The sequence below is a fragment of the Aspergillus clavatus genome, genomic scaffold, assembly GCF_000002715.2.
Source record: "Aspergillus clavatus NRRL 1 1099423829791 genomic scaffold, whole genome shotgun sequence".
Lineage (NCBI taxonomy): Eukaryota > Fungi > Ascomycota > Eurotiomycetes > Eurotiales > Aspergillaceae > Aspergillus > Aspergillus clavatus.
The window spans coordinates 898,633-922,064 of NW_001517108.1; the positions used below are offsets into that span (position 1 = coordinate 898,633).

Genomic DNA, 23,432 nt, shown 5'->3' on the forward strand with positions numbered 1-23,432 from the left:
AGAAGTGATCATTGGAAGAGCAATATCTTTTGACAACAGTCATCTTGAGCAGCGATCCTTGCGCGGGAATTGATCTCTAGTGAGGTCAGAAACAGACCTTCAGGATGTCCGAAGATTCCTCTATTCATAGCAATCACGAGACTCCCCACATTCGAATCAACTCTGGCCGACATGATCCCTTCAGTGACGCAGAAGATCGTTACTCGTCAGTACCAAGCCATCAAATTGGACGAGCTTTAACACCAGGCGTGGCCCTTTCGCCATCCGCTGGCACACTTCATACAGTATACGAGTCATCAAATTTACAAGATTCATCCGAGTTCCTTCTACCACCACGCCCTCATCGCTTCAAGGAAGAATACGAACCATACCGCTCTCCAGCCCCATCGATATTGTCCTCGAGAAGAAACAGCTGGAGTTCAGAAACAGGAAGCTATGAGACGAGGATCCATCCTTACAATCCGTTTGAAGACCCACGCGCCCCGTCACAAGCGGACAGTGACGAGATTGATGTCAACACACAGACCGTCGCCGAAAAATATAATATCATGCCTACGGACGGCTTACTGCTCTTTCCCGAGGATGTGGAAAAGGACGATCACCTGCATAATCCAGATCCAAGTGACCGAGAAGGACAGTGCGACCTATGGAATCGCCGGGGTATAATCAACGTGGCAGGCCTGATATTGCTGACCTTAGGCTTTCTTATCCTCTTTATTGGATATCCAATGATGTATGTTCTCTTACGCGGCGCGGCAATCGTCGAATGCATTTGCTAATATGAATGGCTCTATAGAACGGCTATGAAAGGCACTGTAAAATCCGGGCCAACGTGTGATCCGAGAGACACGCTTTGCCTCGATGTGGGAGACCGCCCATTGCTTTCGAACATTCGACGGGGCTTGATAGACCCGGATACCCCTAAATCCGCGAGGAGTAAGAAATCTGCAGATGGGAAGGAATGGAAACTGGTAGTAAGTCATGCACAATCTGTTTTATAGGACATTGGGGCATATTAAATGTCTTTGATATGGCTAACAAGATCACATTCAGTTCTCGGACGAGTTCAATACTGATGGACGCACTTTCTATGACGGGGATGATCCATTTTACCAGGCTGTTGATATCTGGTATGGAGTGACGCAGGACTTGGAGGTCAGCACTGTATCTTCCCCGTACCTGGGCTCGACTAATCCCGTCCTCCTAGTGGTACGACCCAGACGCAGTAACGACGAGGGACGGAGTCCTAGAAATTCGCTTTGACTCCTTCCCCAACCATGAACTAAAATACAGATCAGGAATGGTACAGAGTTGGAATAAACTATGCTTTACAGGCGGTCGCTTGGAAGCGAGTATTTCCCTGCCAGGATCTGGAGACGTATCTGGTTTCTGGCCCGGATTTTGGGCGATGGGAAACCTTGCGCGGCCTGGGTACGCTGCGACCACAGAAGGGATGTGGCCATACAGCTATCATGACAAGTGTGATGCTGGCATCACACCAAACCAGAGCTCCACCGATGGTATAAGCTATCTTCCTGGAATGCGCCTACCAGCCTGCACGTGCGCAGGCGAAGAGCACCCAAGTCCCGGTCGATCAAGGAGTGCTCCGGAAATCGATGTCATCGAAGCAAGCGTAATTCCTTTGAACGATAATGGAAATGCTGTTATCGGGTCAGTATCACAGAGCTTGCAAATGGCGCCGTTCGACATTTGGTATATGCCTGACTATGGTAAGACCTATCCACACTGAGCACAGGGACCCCGTTCTTTGTCGACAACTCTGGCCTCAACTGACATAATCTCAGAATTTACTGCTGTTTATGATCCCTATGTTACCCAGATCAATAGTTACCGAGGCGGTCCGTATCAGCAAGCCATGTCTGGTCTCTCAAACCTCAACAACAAGTGGTATAATGGCACCGAATACCAGGTTTATGCATTTGAATATACGCCTGGTGCTCATGGAGAAGTGACCTGGTTTGTCGGACCAGAGAGAACCTGGACACTGGATGGTAGAGCAATCGGCCCGAATGGCAACATTGGCCAGCGCGTGATTCCTTTGGAGCCCATGTCGATCATTATGAACTTGGGTATGGCCTACAGCTTTGCCGGAATCAATGATACCATCCAGAACTATATGCCCGGCATTATGCGTTTCGATTACATTCGGATATACCAGGACCCTGACAATATCAGTGTCACCTGCGACCCTCCTGGCTATGAAACCACTGAATACATTGCAAAGCACCCAAAAGCCTACCAGAACATCAACAAGACGACATGGTAAGACAAGTCTTCCTTGCTCAGAATTCAGCCTGACTGACATGACTCTCAAGGACCGACGCTGGATACGAGTGGCCAAGCAATTCTTTCATGCATGGATGCTCCTAATGCGGGATGAATATCGCCTCTATCCGTCTAGAAATCGACTTCAGACCTTTTGGTAAGATGTCAGGATTGCTCTTCTGAGCCGAATCTGCCAATCCAAAGGGTCTATCCCCAGCAATGGCGCCCTATTCGCGCCCCTCTCAAAAATCAAAAAATCCCCTGTGCAAACAACTTCATTAGCATCAAATTTGGCGTCAGGAGTGGTTGAGCACCGATGCACTGTGTACGGTTTATTCCATTATCATTCACATCATGCCCGATGTCGATCATAAGCATGTTTTCTCGAGTACTGCCTAGGGATCTATGGTGTGATCCTTTCAGTGCGGCTTCTATCTTCAATTCTCTATTTCATATTGATTAAATATCAAGCATTAGCATTACATTTATTCCGTCTCATTCTGGTCTTGTTGATGCAGTTGTTTTTTCACATTCACCCTCTTAGCTTCAGAAACCGTGTCTCCCAAAGGTCAAGTATAGTAAAACAATATCACTTGCGCTTCACACACAAATTTGTTCATGGAAAGAAAAAAGAAGCTAGAACCTAAGATATTCTACCAGGATTGTGAGCACAGCGTCGGCGCGACCATTTGGTGAATAGTTGACTAAGCAAAATTGTGATGCATCCATAACAACACCAGAAGTAGCCATTCTGCTTCATCAAACTTCGTATATCACCATCATTGGATCCGTTCAACCTATGAGCAAATCAGCACCTAACAGTTTGTAGAGTGGACTGGGTCTGAGCTTTGCACTCTCTGTAAATCTCCCTTCTGTTCTTCCCGCCTCATCCTCACCGATGCAATCCAGCTACCTCCGTACAACGTACTGAAACTATGTTAGTGCGGTCTTGATTCCATCGATGACTTACTCTCAGTGTTATCGGGAATCTATACTGATCAACTCTTGAGAATACCTATCATTTATTCCACCTTCTCTATGACTGCATAGCCTGCTTGGAGAACCTTGCCTGCGAAGATCTGTGATCTGTATCAATTCCTCCATCACTAGCGACTGGGGAAAGATCTACATATCCACCCCTAAAGCATCAACTCCAGCACCAAAAGCACAGGACCAGCATGTTCAACCCCAACATCCCCATCACAGGACACCACGGCCGTCCCATCGTCATCGACGACAATGACGACGAGGACAATGGCGGCATGCAAGTAGAATATTCATCGGGACTACAGCATCCCCAGCACGGGATGATGGGATACGGTAAGCTCTTCCCCCAAACCACCCAGCCAGCAATCAATAGATAAAACTTTTGAAGCTTTGAATATGGATACTGATGATCTCCTTCAGGACATGCCCCAACACTCAACCCCCAAGATCGAATCTACCCATCCTACCACGCCGCCATCGAGCAGGAGAAGAAAATTCGCAGCCGGCTGCGCGAGGAGCGCCATGCCGCGCTCTCCGTGCTCCTGGACCGCGAGTTACTCACCATCCAGGCCCTGGCGAATCAGGAGGTTAGTCCATCCATCCATCCATCGCTTTCTCCTCCCCCCTGCCGCGCTGCGGACTCTTTCCAAACGAGACGGAATGAAATGAGATACAGAACGAGTAGCTAAAAAAACAAATTAGACACTCCCACAAGCCCGCCGACGCTTCCTCGCCAAACTCATGGCCCCCGAGGACCCAGACGTCGCGGCTGCCATCCGCGCAGACCGCTTCATCATCCATCACACTTCGTCGTCGTCATCGTCTTCGTCATCCTCGTCCGCCATGATGGTCAGCCGGCGCATCGTCGATGTACACGAGACCGACGATGCGGGCTGGCGTCGTCCGGACACCGGCGCGGGCGCGGGTGCATCGGCGGCCTCGTCGCCTGCGTCCTCATCACGGACGAAAGGGAAGATGACCCCTGACCGAGCCCGGGCTAAGGCCAAGATGTCATCGGGTCGACAGCAGCAGCAGCAGCAACAGCAGCGGGAGAGGGAACGGAGGAGGAGGTGGAGCGGTGCCGAGCGGGAGGATCTGGATAGTTTGGCTTCGCAGAGATTCTCGCCTTGAATTGTTGCGAGTTTTAGCTGTGAGGTCGAAAGCTATTATGACTGGGAATTGTTGCAATTTCCCACGAGACCACGAGACCACGAGAGTGGCAGATTCATCACGCTGAAAAGACTGAATATGAAATTTGCATTCTCATTCGCTCATTTTTTACATACCAAGAACCTGCCATGGCATATCCATAGAACCCAAGCCATCCAGAAATGCCGCGTACTGTACATGACCCAAAAGTAGAAGCAATAAGAAAATAAGGCCCAAACAAAAACATAAAAGAAAAGGATCAAGCTGGAGTCGTGTGTCACGGTTTAAACACCTCATATATACAGTTCAAACCGAGACCTCCTCCGAAGCTTTTAAGAGAGACCACTGTAAATCTTGTTTCTCGCACACCTTCCGCCCCTGATTCATGACTCAACTGGGTATCAAAAATAGACATCTGTTTTGTCTCTCGTTTTGCAAATGCGACACTGGAGACTTTCCCAGTATAGCCATTCACCTATATGACCGTTGTCGAGCCACTGAACAGAAAATCATGGTCTTTTCTCTTTGAGAGAAAACTTGGAAGAAAGAAAGAGCAGCCTAGAAGCTTCCTTGATGCTCCATACTTAGAGCATTATGGAATGTGCGATCAACAGACCGTCTGACGTCGCAAGAGATTGATTCTTGCGGCCTCGTTTGAAATTGGAAAACGCCACGCCATAGTCGGGTAGTAAGGAGGCGAGTATCAATAGCCCCTTCTTATGCGCTCGACTTCTCAGAATGAAGCATGCTTTCAGCATCGCCAACCTGCTTGCGCTCCGAAACTTCGTTGTTCCGCATCCGGGCGGCTTGAATGTTCATCAGCGTCAATCCTTGGGATGATGGCGGGTCGGGCTCCGAATAAAAAGGATGCAGTCTGTGGCAAGTGGAGAACCGAACACGACCATCCCTCATGACTGGTAATTGTCATTGCAGGGGCTCCAAGCTCGAGGAAAGCCGATTCAGGTGGAGATAGACATCTGTTCCATATCTATGATGAAGAGATGTTAGCACAAGGATTGAAAAACATCGGATGACAATGCTAGCTTACCCTTCCATGCTGATCAGCTTGAGGTCGCCGCCAAAGTATCGAGCGTACAGACGACTGATTGGCAGACCATAGCCGAAGCCAGCCATCGGAGCCTTGAAATCGTTCTTATCGAAGTCCGGGTCCAAGTTGGGAGTCTGATCCACAGTGGTGTACATGTAGGTCCAGACTAGTGGGATAGATGAACGGGGAATACCGCCGCCTTCATCAGAGACCTTGATCGTGATGTCCTCTTTGCCCTCGGCCACGATGACCTTGGTAACGGGAAAAGCTTCCTTGTCCGCGCCATGGGTTTCCACAACAGCACGCAGCGAGTTCTTGAGGGTCTCGAAAAGCATGTGCGACAAGTGGCCAGGGACGTACATAAAGTTCAGGTCATCTTTGCAGATCAATTGAATCTGAGGAGCTTCGAATAAACCATAGTAATCTTCACAGACAAAACGAGCGTTATCAATGGCCTCGAGAGCCACTTCTCGAACGTTCGTTTTAGTACAGATGATACCAACATAATTCGGATGGCGGACATGCGTTTGTTCTGTCAATGCGATGTGTTGGCCGATTAACATTCGAATACCGATACGGGACATATAGAAGCGATCGAGGAACGACTGGACAGTGGAATCAATTTGTAGACGTTGGCGTTTCCGCTTCCATTCCAGGATACCTTGGGCGACAGTAGTCACGACACTATCGTGCCGGCGCTTGATGTGTTGTAGAGTTTTCGCGAATCGTTGGTTATAATCATTCAATTCCGGTGGCCAGTGACCATGGTCATCCGAGGGGACGAAGTATCTTCGGGTGGCAGCTCCTTTTGCATTTCCATTTCCGTTGGTGGGGGACGACCGATATTGTCCTTCCTTGATACTGGGATTCTGGGTGGCTTCGGAGAGGATCTTGGAGACACCGTGCATTCTCCCAGGACGTAGCAAGCGAGCTTTGACTTCTTGGGTCAGAGTCGGTCGGGGTAGGTTGATGATTTCCTTCAGCGCACGTGAGCTTCTGCTTGCTCTGGAGCAAAATGGGGGAGATAATGTGTTGAGTGGGGGTCATACCTCGAACGACTGAGCGTACCAATCTTGCACCTTCTTAATCGACGGCATTTCACTCAATCCATCGGGAAGTTCTCCAAGATCCTGCACGCGATGCGCTAAGCGAATCGGCAACTCTTCAGAGAGGAATTGTGAGGCACGAAAGAGGGTCCCTGTTTCATCGAGGATTCCAGTCAGTATTGGCCACGACTTCGTAGATGTCTCCCGAGAGATGTGCAACAATTCTCCAAATGCAGCGGCTGAGGATACGTACCGGTCGATGGTCTGTCTCCGAACTGCACCATCTGTCGGAGAGAGACACCAGTAGCGGGGAAGCTCGCATAGTGCCTGATGGTGTCCATCAGCCTCTCCGACGGTTTCCACATACTGTCTTGCAATTCAGGCCAGACGGCCTGACGTGCACGGTTTATTAATCCTGAGAAACCGAGTGAAACAACTGGAAGAGCGATGGGAACTTGAGTTGGCATGCGGTGATGAAAGAGAATTGAAGAATGTGTGCTCTCGCCTCGTTCCTCAAGATACCCCGGATGTCGGCTGCCGAGGCTGTTGAGTCACAAGGAAGCGGACAGGGCGGTAAGAGCTGTGAGGGCTCCGATTCGGAGATGTGGAATCACTGGAATGGAGGGAGGAGGGGTGTGTTTTTTAGTAGTAGTTGGACATACGGAGTATGTTCAACAGTCTGGGAGTCCCGGTGGTGGATAGGGACCACGTCAGGAGATCCAATTCTTTCTCGGTGCTGAACAGGATTTCTTCAGGATAGAAAGCGATTCCCTCCCAGTGAAAGGGGAAAAGCCGTCTGATTTCTACTTTCTACCGGCCATCCGTCATTATTGCCCTCTGGCTCTATTGCGGAGCCCCGGGGTCACGTGTGGGGGGAGGTGATCCCGTGCTTGGCCGAGGGACAACGGCGAGAACAACAGACTACAGACTACAGAGCCATCGCTGGAAAGAATCAGCCGATTCTCGCTCTCCCTTCGCTCTGGGCAGTGACTCCCGACTTCATTCTGCTTCAGATCTATCTATCTATCTTCTTTCTCTTGACTCTTGAGGTTTCCCTTCATTCCCCTCGTCTCTGCTATTTTCCATCCTGGTATCTCCCCACCGCCCCTCACTACCAACTTCGTTACCAAATACCAAGTCCCAGCGGAAGTGTCGGTGGTTGAGACTTGAGAGTAAACAATAATAATTATAAAGTTCCTTCTTCCTCCGGATTTCCCCTTCGCCCGAGAAGCTTGACTCGTGTTTTGCCGGCCTGCCATGCGCCCTCTCACCCAAAGCCCCCAAATCTCCAAAAAAAAAAATCACAACCAAATCCACCGGAACTTTGGGGGGTTCATTCTCGACCTGCTCTAAGCCTCTAGTTCTCGGTCACTCGGTGTGCTAACCGCTAAGTGCCAACTGTGTGCTCACTATCGCACTATGCTTATTGCCTTCCCCCCCCCCATTTTAAGGCTAATCATCACGCTACTACTGCAGCAGCTCTTTCAGGGAAATTGCGCGGCACGAGACGCGGATGACATTCCATATCCCCGCGATGCTATTATCTAGTCTCCTGGACTAGAGGGCCTTTGTTGTTCATCTGTGGTCCATAGACGGCCTGGACGGAATCGCTTGTCCGACGGTGACCTGAGCTAATCAGCTAAAGCCTAAAGTCCCTGGTCCCTACAGTCTACACACTTTTGCTCCGTAGTCCGTACTGTGCCTGGAGCCTTGGCCCCTAGACCTGGGGGAAATATCTAACCCGATCGATATCTGTCTCCGCCGCCGTGTTCTTCAGGGACAGCTCTTTCGCTGCATTAGGAGGACAAGTTCAGTTGTAGTAGGCATCCAGGAACCTGAATTTTGCTCTTCTAGTGTGTCTTTCCCAGCCAGGTCTTCACTCCGGGGCTTCTCTTTGGGTTCTTCTGAATGGATTTTGGCCCTGAGTCTCTCTGGACCCTGAGGACTAGGTAATCACGGTCACGGAGCAAACAACGACGTTGATGTATCCCAAGGACCAATTGACATGCATGAAACGGATCCCCGCCAAACAGGATCTAAGATCTTTCATTGATCAAGAGCGATAGTGATCATGGAAGCGCTCTGGAAGGGCAAAGGAAGCTGCGTAGAATTGTAGACTATTTAAACGACACAGACAACATCACCATATCATCAATTGAATTTCCATCCTGCTCTGTCCATCTGTCCCTTCCCAGAAGCATCTCGTGCACTGATCAGACAGGTACCTTTGCGCTGCCGTGATCATATCATGACGCCGTGCAAATGATGATTAACCGATAACCCAATTCGTTGCCAGCTAAAAATAAATCAGAATAACCACAGAGAAACTCAATGACCAGATGAGTTGTCTGCATCGGACTCAAATGCAGCTTTTCATCATCCTCTTCATCGTCACCATCATTCCACCATCATCGGTCTTATCGATCGTCCCGGTTCGGTGGCTGCCACTTGGCGCCATGAGATTGTGAGATAAAGTATTCCCTACAGAGAGCAGCAAGAGCTCGCGCTTTTATCTGGTCCACTCTCATGCTCTTCTTGCCATCGCTGACGGCGCCAAATCCGAGGGAATCGTGCCGGTCCCTGGGCCTAACAGTACTCGTCGGTTGAGGCGCTTCCAAAATTCACGCCAAACGGGAAGCCCAAGACAGCCGTCTCTCCTGACTTCGTGATCTTGCGCCGCCCGAAACCTTTTTGGCAGTGGAGTCTTCATTTTCCTTCTTGACACCTGTCTGGCCCACCAACCACAAGGATTGTCAGTTGAGAATCTCCCGGCAGATTTATCTGACTGGTTGTCGATTCACCGCAGTGGGTTGTCTTGACCTTTGCAGTTTGCAGTTCCCCTGTAGTCACGGATACTATGCACACAAACCTATTTTTTTTTTTTTTTTTTTTGGCTTCCCTTTTCCGTGGCCTGTTTCCGTGGCCTGTTTCCGTGATTGCTGTTTCAATCATCTCCAACCACCTCTTGTGTCCCAAAGTGGAAACGAGACAAGAAGAGCTTGGCTGGCCCAAATAGGCATCAAGTAAACAGAGGTATGGATCATTTCCCTTACAACAGCAACCTCCCTTGCCCATGGAATCGAGAACCCATGGCTCACAAGAGTCTGGGTGGATCTTGAACCACCCGCCGATGAATTGTTCCTCTTTGTATGGTCTCTCTGGAGCTCTCTGTGATTGTATCATCATTGGAGTCCTGACTGTAGTCTCGACTTATCCCCGATCAGCCTCTTTGGGGGCGAGAAAGGATCAAAAATGATGCAACCGTGTGCTCCGCTGCGCGGATAGATGCTCCACGCTGGTCAAATTTTTTTATGTTTTTATTTTTTTTTTGCTTGATTTTTAGTGATGTTGTCTTTTGGTCATGCATTCACTAATCAGCAAGTGCGATAGAGAGGAAGGATCCGCAAATTGTGGTTAGGAATTACCTATTTTGCGCTCATGCTGTTGATGCCATATTCCTGATTGTGACTGGCTCAAGTCTAGAGAAATTGCCCCTCTCAAATTGCCAGCCATTGTGTTTCATTGTGCGTGTGGCTCGGGCAAGAAGCCATTCATATTAATTAGTACTACTGTCATCAATCTTGGTGTTGCAAGCGGTCACTTTTCCGCACTTTTTCCCTTTCTGACAAGCGAGCAAAAGGAAAGAGAGATTAAATTCGCAGGAGACCGATGAGATAGGAGGAAAAGGCCACGACGACGGTAACGAAGAAGAGGAAGAAATAGCAAGCAGACAGGCAGAAGCAAAAGCAGAAGCAGAAGCAGAAGCAGAAGAAGCAGAGGAAGCAGAGGAAGAAGATCAGAGGTAGAGGCTCAAGAAGAACCCCAATCAGGAAAGACCCTAAACGACCCAGTTCGCTCTCCCAAGAAAAGGACCCCTCCTTCTATCTTTCTGAATCGCCATCGACTCTCTTACTGACTTCTACATCGCCCTCCGCTATCAGTTATACCTCGCTGCCTATTATCCTGCGCAATCTCTTGCCGTTCGAACCAATTCTTTGTTTCCTTTGTCTGCCTAATCCCTTCTCATCGAATTTCTGCTTGCGCTACTCTAGACGAAAGAGTATTGGCAGATCTGAACATCGTTCGATGGGTACATCTCTAAACGTCTCCCCTACTCTGCTCGAATTAGACTGCATGCTCAGATAAGCTGCCGAAACATGTCCCGTCGTCGAGCCTCAAACAGCGAATCAATAGCCTCATCGTCTACTATGAATGAGGCAGTTGCATATCCATTCTCCGGTATGCAGCAGAATCATTTGCCGCAGAGGCGTGGTCCGATAGAAGGGCCCAATGGACGCAGGTTAATTCGTAGGGTAACCTGGCGCTCATCTACCTACAAACTCATGGCGTCCCTCTGGGTCCTAGGCGTCTTTTACATCGTTTGGCTCATCAGGGATCTCTTCTGGTTGCCTTTTGGTCCGTCGGGAACGGACTCTTTTACTGGAGATGCGGCAAAAGAGTGAGTCTTTGGCTATGCTTTTTGAGCTGTCATGAGCTGTACTCATCAACCTCCGTTTCCCCAGCTTCTTTGCTCATTACACGGGTCGCCAGGAGTGTGGCTTCTCATCAGTTGATGTCTACAACCCACCAGAGGGCAAGGCATACTGCCGGACTCGTGACTCATTGCTCAGTGCCATGAGCAACGGAGGACGGCATGGCTTCGATGCTGCCTATACATCACAAGGTAAGGGAGAGGACCAAACACCAGAATGCTCCCTTTTATGCGATTACCTCGCAGGTGGCGCTTGATTCCTACGGTCATTTTCCACTGACTGACAAGTATGAAAAAGGCTGCGTATACCGTTGGTACACTAGCTCCCAGATTTGTGATATACTGCAGAGATTCGACGGAATCGTGTTTATTGGCGACGAATCCCTGGCTGGCGCGTATGCTGGATTCAATATTCTCCTTCGAGAAAATCTTCCTTCAGGCTCCCTGCGCGATTGGGAGATGAGCAATGAGTACATCACCCAATGTAAATGTGACTCGCAGCTCAACAACCCGTCCTGCTGGCCGAAGCGAATCAGATCTAGCGAAGAGGTCTTCTCTCAGAGCGACAAATCGACATCTCGAAGTTCTTATGCCTGCTCAAAGCGTAAGCATACAGATTCAAATCGTCCGTCAAATGCTCACAGAAGCTGGTGCTGATTCACTCGTTCTTTAGACGTTCCACACGCTTTTGTACAAGTAGTCGACTCTCCTTCCTCGATGAGCTCTCGCGAAAAAGTCCAAAAACTGCTGTCCCTAGCCGATGGCCAAAAGAAGCCTGTCCCTGTGATTCACAGCGTTTCGCTCTCCGCGTCCTTCTCCCTGCCCATAGCCAAGAACAGCATGGATGAATGGCTAGCCCTTGCAAAGACCACTAACCGAAACACCCCTTTTCTCTGGATAGGTCCTACGGCCGCCGGCCATCAAAGGCCTACCACCGCCAACAACATTCCTGCCAACAGCGCGGTATGGCAGTATGCCCTGGATACTACCGGTGCAGCTCGGAGTAGAGGCATGGATGTCCTGGGCATGTATAATGCTACTTTGCAAGCGGCTAGCTGGGATGGCAAACATTATGGAGAGAAGGTGGCGCTGATGCAAGCGATGATGGTAACCTCTTACACCCCACAAAGGTTGCCGTGATCTCTAATCCCTCTTGTCTACAGATCATCAACTGGCTATCCACTCTCTAAGATGTTCAGTGATTATATCTTCGGGGAATATAACATCGTGTGGAAAGTTTCGTCCAGCAAGATCTCTTGCCGATGATGAAGATGACTTCCGAGGGAATGGAAAGGTAGGGCGGTCATATATTTGTTTTCTTTCCCAGTTCCTCATATCAGCTTTACAATGCTCTCATCTCGGTCTTTTCTTCTTACCTGCATCCATCTTTTAATTCTTCCTTCGGGTCTCACATCCTGAACTGGTCCCGTTACCTTTGGGATTGCAGCGCGAGATGACCTTTTCAGTTTTTTTCGCTCAGATTTCTTGTATTTTCTATTTAGTCGGCTTGATTTTTTTCTGCTGGTTAATCCTAGCCGCCGTCTCAGCGTTTAGATTTCATTCATCCCCCCTTTTTCTCTTTTCCCCCCCCGCTTCCTTCTTCCCCCATCTGCATTTGTCTCTTTCCTCATCTTGGCCATTTGGTTACATTTGATGCATTGTTATGAGCATGGATGGTTTTCTGCCTTTTTGTATTGCTTGGTTGGTGAATATCCCCATCCCATCACTTTCTGGTGACAAAAGAAGGGAACTGGTCAAGGAGAGAACCGGAGAGAAACACCAGGGATTTGGATTATGTTAGTTCCTCCCTCGAGGCTCTTAGGGCAGATTGAAGTAATCTGATAATGTTAATACGTTCGTCCGGTGATGCTGTACTTGCTAAACCTGGACAATAAAATCTCGAGACATATCCCCAGCGAGAAACCTCTGCTGCCTAGCTCGTTCATTAGACTCATACTACTCTTTCAGACGGTCGGTACATAATCCATTGTGATGGCATGCAGAAAGAGTACTTGGAGAGATTCTGTCTCCTCGCCGTAGGCTTTTCGAGTGTATTGGGTCATCCAAACATTATCCCATGTCATTAGTATATACAGAACCCTAACCTATCTAATTCAAAAAAAAAAGCGCTCGCCCTTAGTAACCATTGTATTGCTCATCAAAACTTTTCTGCACGGGCCCAATATCGGTAGTTTTCGCCAATCATTGCACCGGTTTCATTCAGCGCCGGAGAGCGAATCGGCCCGGACACAAGTGTGGATATAGTATCCGCCGAATGAGAGAGTTAAGGGGGAAAAGTAGTCATGAGTGTCCAAGTGACGTTCGGAAACAGGAAGCCGGCCTTCTAGACGTGGAGGTCTGAGGTCTCGGCCTTGAGGAGATGCTGCTCGTAGGGCTGGAGAGCCTTCTTGACCTCGGTCGAGGTGAATTTCTCAACCTGCTGGGGCGCACGGCCGACGAAGGTGCTGGGGTCGAGGAGGGTATCGAGCTCGTCCAGGATAGGGGCAAAAAAGGCGGTGCGACGGACGCGCTCGATCAGGTCGTTGTCCTTTCCGAGCTTCTTGACGTTATCCGAGGCCTGGTGAGAGAGAACCCCTGCGAGATTTTGTTAGTGGCGCAAACGTAATGTGTTCATGATGAAGGGGGCATACGAATTTCCTCGTGGGCATCCTGACGGGACAGTCCCTTCTTGACGCAGGCCATAATGATCTAATTGGTTAGTATCGTGTTTTGTCACTTTCTTCGAATCTGTTAGGAACTCACATTCTCACTGGCAAGAAGTTAGTATCTTTTGGAGACAAGGAAGAACAGAACCGAAGGTTGAGACTTACGTGGCCATGAAAGGAAGCTCATCGTTCACATGACGTCTGATAACTTCGGGGTACACAACGAATCCAGAAGTGACATTGTCTGGAAAGCTTGTTAGCCGCTGCCTAAACAGACTCTGCTTGGAGGGGTTTACTGAGAAGGATGAGGCAGGCATCAGCCGAGAGGTAAAGTTCGGGAATACTGATACGACGGATGGCGCTGTCATCCTAGAAACGGTCAGATGTGATATTTCAATATAAACCATAATTGACAGCATCAGCTTACCAACGAGCGCTCGAACCACTGTGCGGAGTAGGTGTCCAGCGCATCTTTGGGCAGGTTCTGGAGGTGTCTTCCGAGGGAGCACAGACGCTCGGAGCGCATGGGGTTCCGCTTGTAAGCCTGGATGGCAACGTAAGTCTCTTGCTACCCACCGGGGAAATTTAGGCACCCAACTAACCATAGCACTGCTGCCAATCTGATCCTTCTCAAAAGGCTCCTCAACTTCCTTAAGCATAGCCAAGTGGCGGATATCGATACCGATACGCTCACAGGTGGATCCGAAGGAGCCGAGAGCATTACCCACGTCGACATCGATCTTACGCGAGTATGTCTGACTGGAAATGATGAACGCGGAGTCGAAGCCGGCCTTCTGGGTAACGAGCTCGTCCAGCTGCTCGACCTTGCTGTGGTCGCCATTAAAGATCTGGAGGAAAGAGGCCTGGGTACCAGTGGTACCCTTGACACCACGGAAACGAAGATCATCGCGGGCTCTTTCGAGGTTGCGCAGATCCATCAGCAAGTCCTGAATCCACAAGCAAGCTCTCTTTCCAACAGTCACGAGCTGGGCAGGCTGGCCGTGGGTAAAGCCCAGGCAAGGCAGATCCTTGTACTGCTTGGCGAAAGCAGAGAGCTTGTCAATCACAACAGCAAGCTTGGGAATGAGAATGTCCAATCCGTCACGAAGGAAAATGAGATCCGCGTTGTCGGTGCAGTAGCAGGAGGTAGCACCCCAGTGGATGATTCCGGCAGCCGCAGGGGCGACTTGACCGAAGGCGTGAACGTGGGCCATGACATCGTGTCTCCGACGCTTCTCCTCCTCGGCAGCCACCTTAAATTCGTCATCCTGGATCACAAGATGAGCCTTCATCTGCTCGATAGCCTCATTGGAAATGGCAAGGCCGAGTTCTGCACTTATTAGCTCTGTAACCTCCACTGTGGAGTCTCCTCCGATCGAGGATGCGGAGTCCTCCTGTCTATATAGAACAAGTGACTCGTGTACGTACCCTTCTCGGACTCCGCAAGCCAGAGCCAGAGCTGTCTCCAGGTCGAGAACCGGTTCCTGGGAGAGAAAAGATACTTCATCTCGTTGCCTTGAATTGACATCAGTTAGTAAGTGAAAAGCGGCACTGACTCAGCTGCTGCTTTAGGGAAACAGGTCGTAGGGCACACTTACTCGCATAACGCGAGTTGAGAGGAGTCTGGTACACATCATTGCTTGACGACATCTTGTCCGAGGGAATTGGAGCCTTTCCTATAGAGCAACTGGGAGTTGAAGTGCAGAAGACAGATGATCGACGATATGTGCGTCTCCCCAAGGGAAATTTTACAATTTGCGGGCCAAAGTTTAGCGGGGTGGCTTATCAGTCACGTTATCAGGAGGGGCTATCAAGAAGTGGTATGATGGGATCGTCCCATGAATCTTATCGAGACAAATGTGCCTGTGTATGTATTCCAAGAAGCAGCATTACTATTATTCGAGGTAAATAGCTCAATTAGCAAGGTGATCATTAAGGCATCTCAAGCCTGAGACACCATATTTCCCACTGTCCCAGGACCTACTTCCAGTGGGGAAGATGCCGGTTTCGGAGATACTAGGTACTCAGAGCGCAACCAGCCTCTAAGCCAATGCAGCCAGTTGTGCAGAAAGGCTTCCCTTGTCGTATTTGACATACTTGCCTCTGCCTTTATCGATCTCATGGTAACGGTCCCAGAAGCGCGCATATAGTGGCTCCAGGACTGCCTGCACTTCGCGAGCCAATACCCCACGCACTTCTCGTTCCATGTACAAAGCTTTGTGGCGGTTCACCAATTCATCAAAGCTCGCGTTGAATGACTTGAACTTATCCTTAATGGCATCCTTGTCCTTCGAAGAGAGCGACTTGACTATCGCGCTAGAATCAACAAGGCCACCGGACGTTGGTCGAGCTCCAGCACGAGAGGTATATTGTACATCCAAAAGATATTGGGAGGTCTCCTTCCAAGCATCCAAATAGGTAGAAGTGGCCCGCTTACGGAAGGTGTCTATCCGCGCAATGCTGTCCGGTGAGCCCAGATGCCGTGCTAATTCGGGGCTTTGCCGGATGGACCGATCGACGATACAAAATACATTTGATAAGAAAACGCCCTGGACGGCTTTCGATCGATGGAGTGCTCGGCCCCGAGCTTCTAGGGCGCTCATCAAGGCCTCAATCATGTCGAGAATAAAGTGTGACAAAAGAGTCGAGCTGTCCGGGCTGACGTCCAAAGGAGCCGTGCCTGACGCATTCGCGGTCGAACGCCAATTGCCGTCGCCGAGAGATGTTAAGATGGATGCTAACGGTCCAGAGTAACCGGTCAGCGTAGCAAGGGAGCTCATGACCTCGCCGACAAGAGGTACTGATCCACCGTCTGGAGGAAGTACAGGAATGTTCGCGGCTTTCCGTTTTGTTTCCTCTAGTAATTCCGAAAGGGACGATTTTGCTGTCTCACGAACCGGTCGAAGAGCCTCGATGAACAAACTCTTTAGCTCGCCAGTCTTTGAGTCAACGCGATATGACATGGCCGTCACTATTTCGATGATCTCAAATGCTAGAAAGCAGTCCGTCATGAGATTAGCCTTGATATACTGGTTAAGTTCACGCAATGTCTTCGAGTATTCTGCGAGCGCGGAGCGGAATGTCGCCTGCAAAGCCAACCCTCGCTGATCACCAGTGAAAACCTGTGTGATCATCTCGTATTCGGTAGATATAAAGGACTCTAGTGCGTTAGAGTATACTCCTATGCCGTTGGTTCCTTGCTTATAGGGACCGTCGGTAGCTCTTCGCTTGACAGTACTCATCGAAGCTATGGCAAAATTTTGCAGGCTTGATGTGATGTAAGTTCCGCGTACTTCGGAGTATATTCTGAGCGCAGGGTTGCCCTCGTCGCCGCGTTGAGGTCCGTGACTTGCTGCGGAGCTGATTGCAGCGCATATGGGTGTCAATTCTGAAATTGTTTCTTCGGGTAGCGATGGGAACGGGAGATCTGCATAAGGTCATAAAGCATTAGCTTTGCAAGAACTCAATAATAACGCTGTAGCATACAATCTATCCATACCTTTCGTAAGATAGTGCAATGGCTCGATGGGGTTGGCATGCTGATTCAACACTGCACGGAGCATGTCCTGCAGTTTGATGTTGCCCGTACCCAGAAGGGATGTGAACTCGGAAATTGCTTTCTGATTTGATTTCAAATTTGTTGAATTCAAGTCGGCCAAAGCTTTATCCACACGTTTCATCGCCGCCAGGTACTGAGACAAATCAGAGCCCTGGGGTCTTTTTGGGTGGTCAGCGATAGAAGATCTTACGATGAAAAAGGTATGTTAGTCGCTTACCCAGCGCGAAGGATATCTTCCTCGCGATTTTTCGCATCGAGAGGCTGGCGAAGGCGCTCAATGGCTTCATTGACCTTATCGATGTTGCTATTTGTTATCTGAAGAGACTGCGTGTTACTGTAGATGGGTCCGATGGCATGCTTTACAACGTTTCCACCTGTCTCAAGGCGAACAAGCGAGCCTTGTATCTTCTTGGTGAGAAGTTTGAGCTTCTCGAGGTTGGCATACAGCACTTCAACCTCGGCGCTCTCCTCTGCATACGCATGATTCCTCGGAGCGACCATGGCTACCCAATTAGGAGATCTCACGATAGACCTCTAGATAAAGAAATCGTTATGAAGTGCTTTGTCTGTGTAATAGTTGTGATAATGAGAGGCGTCATGATATCATAGTCGCATTTGACAGATGTAGTAAAAGAACAGCTGTCCGATGAGGCTCCTGTCCTCATGGGACGAGCATGGGAGCTGATAGTGAGCTATGGAGTATGGAGCCTGCTGTCTGCTCTCCCCAGACAATCAGCCACGGTCCACGGATGATTGCATCTTCCCTTCTCCGCTTCGTGCGCTAGACCTAAACCGGACGCTCCGGACCGTGTCTTGTTCCGCTGCCTTTCCCGTGACATGGCGTCATAGATTCATAGCATATCGATTCCGAACGTGCGAGAAAGGCTCGGGAAATCAGGATCATATGCAAAGCCACAACAATTTAAGAAACGCCATGGTCCCGTTGCTCATAAATTCTGCGATAGCATCGCAGTAGATGGCGGATGCAGACGCCGTCTTCTCTCCTCGCCTCACGCATTGCCCGCTCAAGAATGAGTGCAGCGGGATTTTCTCGCCTCGGTTGGACGGTCCCCCCTGCTGCTCTCGGCCTACTGGGTAGTGGGGTGCTTTACAATACAAGGGAACGGTCTCATGTCAATGGTCACACCTTGCAAGTTGACTCAAAGGCATATTTCTCTGTTGCCTCGGTGCTCAATGGCAGCGATCGATCTGGGAGAGTAGGTCCAGGGAGCCCTGGCTCCGACGATAGCGGTCAATATGGGGAGGCGGGGTCGATATGGGCGAACATTATGCATAAGTTTGACGGTGTGAAACAGACGGTGGGTTCTGCCGATTGGATTGAGCTTGACAGCATCAAGAAGTCTATTATCCCGGATTGGACCTCGCTGCTTCCGGTCACAGTGCAGAAACTCCAGCGTGAGCTCTCTATGGCCCCCGGTTCCCTCTCAGACGAAATATGGAAAGAAGCGCACGATCCAGACATCCACCCCGAAATACTACAAGATGCCAGAGTTCGTGTCGGACAGTCGTTGTGCGACGAGGAGAAGACATTCAGGCGAAAACGACAAGAGCGCGCCGTCAAAGCGCTGGCTTCCTACTTGAGCATTCCAGAGGACGACATACATCCAGACGACGTGCCGATAATTGCTATGTGCGGCTCGGGAGGTGGTCTGCGCGCCCTCGTGGCTGGGACTGGCTCATACCTTGCTGCTCAAGAAGTGGGTTTATGGGACTGTGTGACATACACAGCTGGCGTCAGTGGCAGTTGCTGGCTGCAGACCCTATACCATTCATCGATCACCGGTCGGAATTACAATCGACTAGTGGATCACCTGAAGAACAGACTGGGTGTACACATCGCGTTTCCACCCAAGGCCCTCCATTTACTCACCACTGCCCCGACCAATAAGTACCTCCTCAGCGGGTTAGTCGAGAAATTGAAAGGCGACCCTGGCGCAGATTTTGGCTTGGTGGATATCTATGGCATGTTACTGGCCGCCAGACTCCTGGTACCTAAGGGAGAGTTAGGAGTTTCGGAACAAGACTTGAAATTGTCTAATCAGAGGTTCAACATTCGCGATGGAGCTCACCCGATGCCTATCTACACGGCCGTACGCCATGAGATTCCTGTTCTTGAGGTCGAAGAAGACGGAAAATCGAAGAAGCAGCCAAAGCCCGAAACGCTGATTAAAGAGTCACAAGCCGAAGCATGGTTTCAATGGTTTGAATTCACCCCGTACGAATTCTTCTGTGAAGAGCTGGGTGCAGGCATCCCTACATGGGCCTTGGGAAGACATTTCGAAGGAGGCCACAACGTAATACCTGAAGGAGAATATCCATTGCCCGAGCTTCGCGTCCCTGGACTGATGGGTGTGTGGGGCAGTGCTTTCTGCGCGACGCTCTCTCATTATTACAAGGAAATTCGTCCAGTTGTGAGAGGCATAGTTGGTTTCGGCGGTATCGACTCTCTGATCCAAGGAAAGACGAAAGACTTGGTCCGTGTGCATCCCATCGACCCTGCAACGATTCCAAACTATGTACTAGGCATGAAGGATCAACTGCCCCCCTCCTGTCCGGAGTCGATTTTCCGAAGCGAACATCTTCGGCTTATGGATGCAGGGATGAGCAACAATCTGCCCATCTATCCTCTTCTGCGGCCTGGCAGGGATATCGATATCATCGTGGCGTTTGATGCTTCGGCTGACATCAAGCAAGAGAACTGGCTTTCTGTAGCTGATGGTTATGCTCGTCAACGCGGCATCAAGGGATGGCCAATCGGAGCCGGCTGGCCTCAAGGGGGTACCGGATTAAAGGAGACCGAAGACAAATTACGAGAGGCGCAGAATATCACACAAGACGCGGTAGACGAAAAGTTGTCAAAGGCTCAAAGTGAACACCAGCATGGCCAGGGACAGCGAACCACTACACCCAGGGGTGTTATTTCCGATCACCAAGACCAGGCTGCAGGGGACCGACCAACGCCCCGGGAGAATGATCTGGATTACTGCAACGTCTGGGTCGGAACGAAGCAGGAGATGGTGTCTGATAAAGAACCACCACCATCCAAACGCCTGTTCAGTCCCCACAACGGCGACCATTCCGAATCCGACTTCCACTTGATGCACCCCGACGCAGGCATCGCGGTCGTCTACTTCCCATTGCTCCCCAACCCTGCCGCTCCGGAACTCCCGTCAAGCTCTTCGCTGTCTAAACCACGTCCTCCTGCACAAGAGTCAGATACAACGTCTTCCAGCGAGGTCCATGATCCCGCTCGCCCTCTGGCGCCCCATCCTGGCAAAATTGATCCAGACGTGGACGATTTCCTGTCCACGTGGAACTTTGTGTACACGCCTGAGCAGATTGACTCTGTCATCGGGCTTGCCAAAGCGAACTTCGCGCAGGGTGAAAAGCAGATGAAGCGCGTGGTGCGCGCAGTGTATGAGCGTAAGAAGTCTGACCGGCTTCGACGGGAGGAGCAAATGCAGAGGCGGCGACTGGAAGGATTTGTGCCGATCTAATTGCGCTAGCTCATTGTATCAACAATTTGTTTGGTTTGGTGTTTGGCGGGGGGAATGATTTGAAAGACGGAGTAATCTCATTGGCATGATAATATTGAACGTATCACACGATACCACTTTATACAGGTAGACATAGTATTCAAACAGCGAAGAAAGGAATATTCAACACTCAACCACCCCTGGTATTGTCTAATACATGCTTCCTGTACCGACACCGCTGTTGTGATGTTGTGATTACGAAGACTGCCCCGGGTTGTTATCACCATTCACAAAATATGACTGTACACCCTTGAAGTCGTCTTCGTTTTCATCTGTCTTCCCCGTATGGCCTCGCTGCGCTTCTGTGTCGCTAGGTTTCGGACGCTCTGACGACTCCACGTCGCTACCTGCCAGGCTGACGTCCTTGCTCTCGTCTGCTTGCTTTCGCATCCCTAGATCCTTGCCCAGACCATGAATCGACTGCGCAGTTGCCGACAGCGCGCTCGCAGCCGCGGTGCTGACCCCCGTGAGAAGCGGATGCTCCGACGCTGAGGTAAGCCCCTTGATCTCCGGGGCATGGGTTTCAGTCTCCGTGTCTTGGGTAGGAAGATTCTCCTGGTCTCGGAGGGGGCGGTCCTGCTCGTCTTCTGAATCCTGGCATCGCCAGTCCGCTGGGTGGCTCTCGGAAATCGGTTCACCGGGTTCGGGTTCAGTGATGGTTTTTCCTGCGGTTGCGCTGATGCTATCTGCGCCGGACTCGTGGGCCACGGCGCGAGAGGGCGGGGGGAATCGCCAGACGACTTTTAGTCTGTCGAGGGCCTTGACGCCGCGCTTGGATGTCCCCTTGATCCCATCCATGGCTTCCCATTCTATTTCGAAGACGCCTGAGTCGTGTTTGTCGCCGCCCTCGAAGTAAGCATTGAACCACACGTGGGCGATGGAGGTCACCATGGCCCAGCCGGTATATGCGGCTTTGCCGCGTCGCTCAAAGTCAATGTTGACGTCGGATGAGGGGAGAATGACGGGTTTGCTGGGACGGAGAATGACAGCCGATATACACTTGGTTGGAGAAGCCGCGGACCCTTCGGGGCTCGAAGCAAGAGGCGCTGTGACGGTGGGTTTGGTAGAGGAAACGGGGTCGGCGGCTCTTGGCCATGTCGAAGAAGGGGGAGCAGCCGGAGGGGCCTCTGTGATAGTACCCGTCCTGCTGCTGCTTTCGCTGTTGGTCCCCGATCTCTTCTCCGGAAAAACCGTCTTCCCATCATCGACGATCGTCCGCTCGCTGCGATGGAACAAGTGGAAACATTTGATCTTCTTCCCCTCATCGACATACCCCTCAACTGCAACTTTGACACCATCTCTCAGGCCCCATACATGCAGCTCGAGAATTTCCACCGGCCGCTCGACATACTTTTTGCCCAGCTGATTTGCCCACTGATCCACATATCCCACCCAGCGCAGCTGGCTGGGAATACTGACCCCGGGACCAAATCCTACCCTCATTCTCCTCTCCGTAAATCGTTGAAGTGCGTCTTTCACCTTCCAGCCTTCATGGGTAATCAGGTAACTACAAGCAATTGTACCACTGCGGCCTTTGCCAGCTTTACAGTGCACAACGGCTACCCTCTTTTCTTTATCGGTTTGCACATTTCCTTCCGCGTCGGTGTCATCTAGCCCCTGCAGCCAATTTCGCATGCTTCCCATAATCGCAGGAATGAGCGCGAATGGGGGTGGGTGATGGTCCGGCCACGGGTAATGATGAATGCGCCCATAGACCTCTGAGTCAGGATATCCCGTGCCCTCGGCGCGAAATTCCCAGATACACCAGTCCTTGCCATGTTTGGAATCAAGGAAATTCACCAGGTCATCAAGCGGGTTTCGATAGGCCCGTTGCGGATAGTTGGACGATGGGCCCGAGGTTGCAATGACTGCAGATAAACAGAACGCACGTTAGAGCGGTCGCCGGCACCGAGGACAAGATCAGGGTCCCCATGATGACAAGCAGGAACGGACAGGTTGCTCACGATTGTCTGCGACGTAGCAGAGATCAAGACCTGCCTCCGGATGCCGTATTCTGGGTCCAGCGACAATCTGCCGGAGGATGGATGCCTGCATGAAGCAAGGAGCGAAGCAGAGCAGTTAGTTTTAGCGGGAAGACCGGTGTGTAAAGCAGCAGGAGACGACAAAGATGAGTTGTCGATGCGTACCATGAATATAAAGCTTCCAATGCAACTGGAGACCAGCGTTAGCTAGGCAAGCTGTAGATTTTCTCAGAGAAGATGTAATACCCTATATAGAATCTCGTCACTGGATCTCTCAATATCTTGAATGGAGCTGACAAAATGCGCAAAAGTCCTGAAATGTCCGCTAGAAGATAATTAAGAAATCGGAGATTATGTAGTGCATTCTAGACTAGATAGCCAGTAATAAAAGAACGACTGGAATCAACAGCAAGGCAGACTATGAAACCAAATAAGAGAAAGGTGTCTGTAGTCGCCCTGGGATGATGACCCTGGTTGACAGACGCTCTGTTTTAGCAGGCCGCGCGGGGATGATGTCACAGGCTCACAGCCCCCAGAGCGGCGCCAGTATCGCTTCGTTCCCAAACGCTTGTTAGGTGAATATATGGACTCGAAGCAATATCCTCTCTTTGTGCTCGAGGTAAATCATTCATTATCTATTGTTCTAGATATATAATATGG

At 50.4% G+C, this 23,432-nt stretch overlaps 8 protein-coding genes across 8 annotated transcripts, besides 6 other annotated features; 4 read left to right on the top strand and 4 right to left on the bottom strand.

The window, feature by feature from the left end:
• Positions 1-104: 104 nt before the first annotated feature.
• On the top strand, positions 105-2,391 carry ACLA_070810 (SKN1/KRE6 family beta-glucan synthesis-associated protein; the record flags this gene model as incomplete). The annotated part of the gene is made up of 6 exons (XM_001275473.1): positions 105-733; positions 797-974; positions 1,054-1,155; positions 1,208-1,730; positions 1,806-2,283; positions 2,337-2,391. The coding sequence occupies 6 exons, from the start codon at positions 105-107 to the stop codon at positions 2,389-2,391; spliced, it is 1,965 nt and encodes a 654-aa protein (XP_001275474.1).
• Positions 2,392-3,464: 1,073 nt separating this feature from the next.
• ACLA_070820 (uncharacterized protein) lies at positions 3,465-4,404 on the top strand (the record flags this gene model as incomplete). Its single annotated transcript, XM_001275474.1, has 3 exons — positions 3,465-3,606; positions 3,694-3,860; positions 3,976-4,404. 3 exons carry the CDS (start codon positions 3,465-3,467, stop codon positions 4,402-4,404), a joined length of 738 nt encoding a protein of 245 aa, XP_001275475.1.
• Positions 4,081-4,112: a microsatellite.
• Positions 4,297-4,321: a microsatellite.
• Positions 4,405-5,346: 942 nt separating the features above from the next.
• ACLA_070830 (PDK/BCKDK family protein kinase) lies at positions 5,347-6,881 on the bottom strand (the record flags this gene model as incomplete). Its single annotated transcript, XM_001275475.1, has 4 exons — positions 5,347-5,410; positions 5,471-6,447; positions 6,520-6,668; positions 6,770-6,881. 4 exons carry the CDS (start codon positions 6,879-6,881, stop codon positions 5,347-5,349), a joined length of 1,302 nt encoding a protein of 433 aa, XP_001275476.1.
• A 2,507-nt stretch (positions 6,882-9,388) lies between these two features.
• Positions 9,389-9,408: a microsatellite.
• Positions 9,409-9,417: 9 nt separating this feature from the next.
• Positions 9,418-9,450: a microsatellite.
• A 790-nt stretch (positions 9,451-10,240) lies between these two features.
• Positions 10,241-10,286: a microsatellite.
• Positions 10,261-10,307: a microsatellite.
• A 552-nt stretch (positions 10,308-10,859) lies between these two features.
• On the top strand, positions 10,860-12,148 carry ACLA_070840 (uncharacterized protein; the record flags this gene model as incomplete). The annotated part of the gene is made up of 4 exons (XM_001275476.1): positions 10,860-10,975; positions 11,040-11,200; positions 11,307-11,612; positions 11,682-12,148. 4 exons carry the CDS (start codon positions 10,860-10,862, stop codon positions 12,146-12,148), a joined length of 1,050 nt encoding a protein of 349 aa, XP_001275477.1.
• Positions 12,149-13,352: 1,204 nt separating this feature from the next.
• Positions 13,353-15,324, bottom strand: ade13 (adenylosuccinase ADE13; the record flags this gene model as incomplete). The annotated part of the gene is made up of 9 exons (XM_001275477.1): positions 13,353-13,603; positions 13,660-13,717; positions 13,772-13,778; positions 13,840-13,918; positions 13,971-14,043; positions 14,102-14,218; positions 14,277-15,004; positions 15,103-15,189; positions 15,273-15,324. The coding sequence occupies 9 exons, from the start codon at positions 15,322-15,324 to the stop codon at positions 13,353-13,355; spliced, it is 1,452 nt and encodes a 483-aa protein (XP_001275478.1).
• Positions 15,325-15,716: 392 nt separating this feature from the next.
• ACLA_070860 (EXO70 family protein) lies at positions 15,717-17,734 on the bottom strand (the record flags this gene model as incomplete). The annotated part of the gene is made up of 3 exons (XM_001275478.1): positions 15,717-17,101; positions 17,174-17,391; positions 17,451-17,734. The coding sequence occupies 3 exons, from the start codon at positions 17,732-17,734 to the stop codon at positions 15,717-15,719; spliced, it is 1,887 nt and encodes a 628-aa protein (XP_001275479.1).
• Positions 17,735-18,264: 530 nt separating this feature from the next.
• Positions 18,265-20,751, top strand: ACLA_070870 (putative phospholipase A2 (PlaA); the record flags this gene model as incomplete). Its single annotated transcript, XM_001275479.1, has 1 exon — positions 18,265-20,751. One exon carries the CDS (start codon positions 18,265-18,267, stop codon positions 20,749-20,751), a length of 2,487 nt encoding a protein of 828 aa, XP_001275480.1.
• Positions 20,752-20,985: 234 nt separating this feature from the next.
• Positions 20,986-22,845, bottom strand: ACLA_070880 (putative phosphatidylinositol-3,4,5-trisphosphate 3-phosphatase; the record flags this gene model as incomplete). The annotated part of the gene is made up of 2 exons (XM_001275480.1): positions 20,986-22,658; positions 22,755-22,845. 2 exons carry the CDS (start codon positions 22,843-22,845, stop codon positions 20,986-20,988), a joined length of 1,764 nt encoding a protein of 587 aa, XP_001275481.1.
• Positions 22,846-23,432: the final 587 nt, after the last annotated feature.